The sequence below is a fragment of the Syngnathoides biaculeatus genome, chromosome 8 (genome assembly GCF_019802595.1).
Source record: "Syngnathoides biaculeatus isolate LvHL_M chromosome 8, ASM1980259v1, whole genome shotgun sequence".
Taxonomy (NCBI): Eukaryota; Metazoa; Chordata; class Actinopteri; order Syngnathiformes; family Syngnathidae; genus Syngnathoides; species Syngnathoides biaculeatus.
In genome coordinates this window covers 2,648,058-2,654,934 of record NC_084647.1, presented here as the reverse complement: position 1 = coordinate 2,654,934, position 6,877 = coordinate 2,648,058, and the positions used below count along the sequence as shown (strand labels likewise).

Here is a 6,877-nt window from a genome sequence, read left to right as displayed (position 1 = left end):
CAGACTGTAATTACGGAAGACAAGTGACAGGAGGAAGAAAGGGATGTGGCCCAATGGCAAGAGAAATCTTTTTTTTTTTATCAAGGCCGTGAAACCTTCTTCCTTTCTATAGGTTCATATTAGTTCAGCAAATAGTGCAAAATGGTGAGTTCCCAACAAAAAAAACGACACAGATGTGAACAATAAACACACCCAGTAACCACAAAACTAGAAACAAGTGCAGAGTCTCAACCTTTCTTTGATTCCATCATTATTCTAGTTCCATAGCACTTGTACTCATTCAGGTCCCAGGTGAGCTGGAGCCTGTCCAAGCTAACTTTGGGAAGGAGCCACAGTACACATACATGGGATTGTCCGTCAAGAAATTGATGAGCACATCATAGACAAACAACCAATTCACCCTCATAGTCACACCTGTGAGTAATTTATTCAACATTTCATTTCATTTCTTCATTCAACCAAACGTGCATGTGTTGGGAATGGGGTGGGGGGAGGGGGCAATCCCAGGCAATCATGTGGTGAACATGCAAACTCCATCCAGAGGCCAGAGCTGGGATGAGAATCTCAAAATGGTGAGACAGATATATTAACCAACAGGACCCAATGTTGCTAATAATAAACAATTTTTTTTAATGTGTACCTTTCTGACAATGTCACTCAAAACACATTGACGCACATAATCATCACATGACCAATAGCAAATATGACCAGCCTGCCTCAGAATTCAAATCAACAAATTATACAAATAATATCATCAAAATGTGTAAAACACTTGCTTATAGCATTTGTAAGTTTCCCACATTACTCTGCCTGTTGTTGCTCAGCGGTACTCTTGACTAAATGCTCATCCTTAGGAAGAGTTACAGCACATGAAGGAACACTTAAACAAAGTGATTGCAGGTAGTACTCGAGGTACTCTGGTTGTATACAGTTTGCCCAAATACTGTACATCTTGAACTCTGGCTTTTGCTGCTACTGCTGATGAAAAAGCATGCCAAGTGCATGATATCAGTCGGTTATGATTACCATTTCACATTTTGTGTGGTATCATTCAACATTAATGTGACTATCTGCCATTCTATTTAACCATTACCTCTTCCACTGGGATGGCGCTGTAAACACGTGATGTCTGGAGGTCTCTGAACATGTCACGTAGGCCACGAGGCCGTGACAGGCTTGTGCAGTGTAGGTTTCTTTTAAGAAAACCAAATCATGTCATTGTTTAACTTTTTTTTATAAAACACTTCACATTATGAATACAATATAATTATATATCCATACATCCATTTTCTTAGCTCCTTCTCCTCACTACGGTCGCGGCACCGGTGAACCCTATCCATGCTGTCAACAGGCAGGAGGCAGGGTACACCATGAACTGGTTGAAAGCCGATTAATCGCAGGGCACGAGATAAACAGCCGCACTCACAGTCACACCTAGGGGCAATTTAGAGTGTCCAATTTATGTTGGATGTTTTTGGGATATGGGAGGAAACCGGAGTGCCCGGAAGAAACCCACGCAAGCATGGGGTGAACATGCAAACTGCACACAGGCAGGTCTGGGATCAAAACTGGGACCTCAGAAATGTGAGGCCAACGCTTTCCAGCTGATCCACTGTGCCACCCAACTGAGCTAATATGATAAAATTCAACAAACATTACTTAAAAAAGTGTTACTTTTTCGAAATCTTTGCCTTAAGTGGGGTGAGTTGGGTGGACACCCAACATAGCTAATACGATAAAATTCAACAAACATTACTTTAAAAAAGTGTTACTTTTTCGCGATCTTTGCCTTAAGTGGGGTGGGTTGGGGGCATAACCGTTTTAGGCTGAGGGTCGTGCCCATAACGGTGTGTAGTAGGTCAGATCAGGACTCGCTATTATTCAGACTCAGGTGTGATTGAGACGTTCCTATTAATTATCCTGCTGAGTGTTTGTAAGTAGTGTTCTAGTGGAGAAAAAGCATCTGTCGAACCAATTCATTCTCAGAAGTACTGGCAAAAAAAAAGCCATTTCTTGTCTTGGCCTGTCATAGCAATTATTCTTTCCATATATCACAACACTGGCGTTGCGTGTGCTCCCTCTGGACTGCTGCTCGTGTCGGTGTGACAAGCTGTCATTATAGTGAGCCGAGGGACTGAGACCCCCGGGGATGCTGACAACCTATACGCTCACTGTCCACAACATTAGATCCGCTCGCACAATTACAACAATGTCCCGAAAGGCTGTCTTTCGTAAAGTCGTAATGGTCAATTTTGAGAGGTATCATTTCAGAGGAGTACTGCTTGTTAACATTTTGTCAATAAGAAAAAGTAGTCAATTATATGGCATAATGTAAAATCCTTTTTAATCTGCCTGAGATTCTCTTTTCAAACACTCAATAAGCAGTGCAACAGAACAATTTGTCCAGATCCAAAATTCTGCTGTGTGATGTCACAGAAAAAATATCTTAGCAGTCCAACTGTTAGCATGTTAATAGATGTTTGATAGATTCTCGTTAGAAATAGTATCTGTAATTAATAGAAGGGATGGTGTAAAAGTCACATCAAGTGGGCTTTGCACTTTCACCACTCAGGTCACTGTCTTGCCAAATGCTTGCACACTAACTGTTATCCTATTAGCGTTTTATTAATTTTTCATTCTAAAAAAAATAGATGCAAAGCAAGAGATAAAATCTTTCGTGCATTTGTTTTCCAGTTTATATGCTCAGGTATGGTATGTTACCGCTACTACTATTAGCAACTTAGCATTTTATTGCTTCCCGTTAGAAATAATACCCGAATATAGGAAAATATGTGGCATAATCAAGGAGGTATATTTTTTTGTTTCTTTTCTTCCATCCATCCATTTTCTTCACCGCTTATTCTCACGAGGGTCGCGGGGAGAGCTAGAGCCTATCCCAGGTGTCAACGAGTAGGAGGTGGGGTACACCCTGAACTGGTTGCCAGCAAATCACAGGGCACATGGAGACGAACAGCCGCACTCACAATGACACCTAAGGGTAATTTAGAGTGTCCAATTAATGTTGCATGTTTTTGGGATGTGGGAGTAAACTGGAGTGCCCGGAGAAAACCATACAGGTACAAGGGAGAACATGCAAACTCCACACAGGCGGGGCCAGGATTGAACCCGGTTCCTCAGAACTGTGAAGCCAACTCTTTCCAGCTGTTCCACTGTGCCACCCTCACAATAACACCTAAGGGCAATTTAGGGAACTCAATCAATGTTTTTATGGGAGGAAACCGGAGTGCCCGGAGAAAACCCACTTAGGCACGGGGAGAACATACAAACTCCACACAGGCAGATCTAGGATTTGAACCCCGGTCCTTAGAACTATGAGGCCAACACTCTAACGAGTTCCTTCACCGTGCTGCCCTGGATGAATTATATTATATGAATGTGGCTAGCCCTTCAATTCTCAGATCTATAACCCCCTTTTTTTTTAAGTCACACCATTCATATTTCTTATATTTCGATCAGTTCAACAGCATTTGATTCAACTTGCTGCTCTTGAGCATTCAGATGCAATTGAAATTACATTCTCAAGTTCAACAATTAGTTTCAAGTAGTTGTGGCGTGGAGTCCTGTAGAAGTCCTGTAGACTGCATCATATTTCATACTTCAACTTTCGATTTGATTACCTTATGAGATGAGTGAAATTATCTCAGTATCGCCTCTGAATATGTAGCAAACATACTTTATTACTTCACTACAAACTGCTACCAGAATAATACAAAATGAAATCAACATGTCATCAAATAAATACATCTTTTAAAGTCACATCAAATAGAGATCGTTATCTTTGTTGGGGTGTGAACTGTTTATTAGAAACTGATGACTAAGACTGAGAAGTGTTCAACTAATTACTCTTAATTACTCTTCACAAAATTGACTTTATTGTATATTTCTTCACATCTTTGGACAGAATAATGAAGGTTAGTTCCAAAAATAACAAGGACAGTTTGTTCTTCTTTCTCAATCTCATTTGGCCCTCTTTGTATTCACTCTGTTCGTTCAAAACCCACGACAAGACTGCCTCTTATTGGTGCCATGCTGTATAACAACAGAATGCGAGCATTAGTAACTATACACACAAAGTAAACCATTTATTTTCCACACCACCTCTTAAATTAAGCCACACAAGGTGATAAATAATATGCTTTATATATATATATATACTATGTATACTGATCATGCAAATGTACACCAGAGATTGCACGTCTGGGAGCTAAAACATACATTTGCTGACAGACAGGCACGTGTATCAATAGTTTTTCAAGTGTGTCCCAGGTGCATTTTGTCACTAGAGCAGGATAGAGCAGAAGAAAAAAAAATCTGTTTCAGTCCAGAGAGCCAAAATAAAACAGCCGTTTCCTCAGATCCCCGCAGGATGAGTCATCAACCCGTTTGCAATGAGGCAAGGCGGAGATTATTTAACATAATACAAATGTATCCAGGTAAGGTTTTTTTTTTTTTTTCTTCCCCCAGAAATGGGGCACAGACCACTTGGGTGGGCTCCATATCATGGCAAACTGTGTCCATATTTTCAAGCTATTTATTATTATTTCAATGCAAATACACTAAATAGCACAGAAAAAGAATACAGTATATACAATCAATAGAGAAAGCAAAACAGGACTTCTTGGGTGTGTTTTCCTGTTCACTACTCCAAAACAGCATTATTAAGCAAATGAAGGAAGTCTATTCTACACATCTGCATTAAATAAAGGATATGTATGAAAAAAAAAGTCCCACTCAGTTGCGTTTTGCTGGCTTGTTAGCCCCACGTAGACTTACCGGTACCGTGCAAAGCCCCCCAGTGATCTATTTTATGCAAGCATGGGTGGGTTTGAGATCGTAAACGGGTAGGATATAAGTTTTTTTTTCTTTTTTACCAACGAAAACAGAAGAGAATACAACTTTTTACACTCCCGAACACCAATTGTGGTCGGGTGTAGGGCATCAAATTTTCACAACCCCCGAAAATGGATTGGCATTGTTGCCGACACCAATCCGTTTTGAGTTCCTTTTTTGTGCTTATTTTACAAGTGGTCCTTCTTTGAGATTCAAGCTGTCACTTTCATTATGTTGCTGCAATACACCAAAAGACAGCCATTTTGATACTTGATGTCAGAACAATTTTTCTGTTACGATTATCTTAGAGCGTGCTCTGTCTTGTTTTTTTTTTTTTTTTTATATAGTGATGCAAGTGGATCAGAGGTTAACTGTTTTGTGTGCTTTTTTTCTGTGCCAAGTATTAAATTTGTATGCAATTGACAGTCAACGTTTATTTGTACTTTTAAATGTTCTCCTTTTTCAGAGTCTGACTTTAATTACACGACTTGAATCAGAAGGCTCTTTTTGTACACAATGGCCTGTAATTCCACTTAATTGCAAAATGAGAGCACTTTTTTCCCACCTCTGGGTTTTGAGCATCATTTGGCTCCGGTTCTAGTCTTTGCTTCACTCACTTCTGACGGGGCTTGTTGCGCGTCATTCCTTCCTTGTTGTTGTTGATGTTTTTTTCAGCCGGAGTCCTCCCCGCTGTTCTCCGCCGCCCTCTTGGGGGTCTCCTCCGGCCCCTCCCCGTTACCGCTGTCCGACTCCTCCTCCTCGATGGCCAAGCGCGTGTCCGCGGAGGAGCACAGGGAGCTGACACTGCTTTGCTCCGCGCAGAGCGCGCACGCGAGCGGAGAGGGTAGCGGGCTCTGCTGCCGGAGATGCCCGAAGGGGTTGTCGTGGTTACCGCAGAACGGCAAGGCCAGGTTAAGCGAGCGCGCTCCCCCGGCGGCCTCCGCGGAGAAGCAGAGGCTGTGCTTCTTGGGGAGCGCGCCCCACTCCCGCTGCTCCTCCTCGTGCACCAGCCGCGTGAAGATGTTGGTCCTCCTCTTCTCCTTTCTCTTGGAGTGGAAGTAGCCCAGCATGATGCCACACAGGAAGACTCCGTAGAAGCCGATGACCATTAAAATGTACAAGTATGCGTTCCCGCCGCTTTGCGCAGGCTGTACGTCAAGAGGAGAGCTTGTGGAAGGCTGGGTGGAGTTATCCAGGTGCGCCATCTTGTCACTGCGGCACCGTTATGAATCTGGAAAGAAAATTACCTGTTATGATACTACGCGGTTCGCGCCTTCACAAAAATAAACAAACAAATAACAAGAAGGACACTTTTGCCAAAAATATCAATGCAGCCCCGTGAACTGCTTCCCAAATAATTTCTCAAAATGGTGAATTTGGGCTTTTTAAAGATATAACTATCTTCCTGAAATATTTCACTAACTGGTATGTCCTTGAATCACTCTTACTTTCATCATTTGTAAGTGTAATTTTAAACTTGTTCTCTGTAGCACTTCGAAATCATTCAATGTTAAGTGTAAGGCCGATACAATTAATCATCATCATTATTATTCATCTGCACTTTCAGAAAATAGGTTGGGGTTTCTAATCCTTTGAGGTATGGATGTAAATATCTGGAGAGAGATGGATAGAAATGGGCACGTGCCTTCTGTAATGTTCTATTAAATATGAAGCATGTTTAAAAAAACACTACCAGCTGGATCATGCATGGGTAGGTATCACTTATTGATTGAAGTGTCTCATATTGACAGCATTCAATTCCAGGTGTTCCTCGAGTTACCATTTTTTTTTAAAAATAGATTTACTTTGAATATTGCCTTCACTTTCATTTGTGACATCAAAACATCCTAGAATTAAAAAAAAAATCAATATAGATTTTCTTCATAGAAACTAAATGATCTTTAAACACATGGAGTAATTTTTTACTCACCAGAACGAGGGGTCAGACTTCCTGTGGCATCAACGACTTGCTTGTAACTTCACGCAGCTCTTCTGGAGTTTGCCAGAAGGTCTCCAAGGATTAAAT

At 41.3% G+C, this 6,877-nt stretch overlaps 1 protein-coding gene across 1 annotated transcript; it reads right to left on the bottom strand.

The window, feature by feature from the left end:
- Positions 1-4,536: 4,536 nt before the first annotated feature.
- Positions 4,537-6,877, bottom strand: kcne4 (potassium voltage-gated channel, Isk-related family, member 4). Its single transcript, XM_061828393.1, has 2 exons — positions 6,782-6,877; positions 4,537-6,082 (listed from the first exon to the last, which is right to left on the bottom strand). The coding sequence occupies exon 2, from the start codon at positions 6,054-6,056 to the stop codon at positions 5,523-5,525; it is 534 nt and encodes a 177-aa protein (XP_061684377.1). The 5' UTR covers positions 6,057-6,082; positions 6,782-6,877; the 3' UTR covers positions 4,537-5,522.

Excerpts from the sequence above, each read along its gene's own strand:
- kcne4 (XM_061828393.1), bottom strand. The coding sequence starts at position 6,056 with ATGGCGCACCTGGATAACTCCACCCAGCCTTCCACAAGCTCTCCTCTT.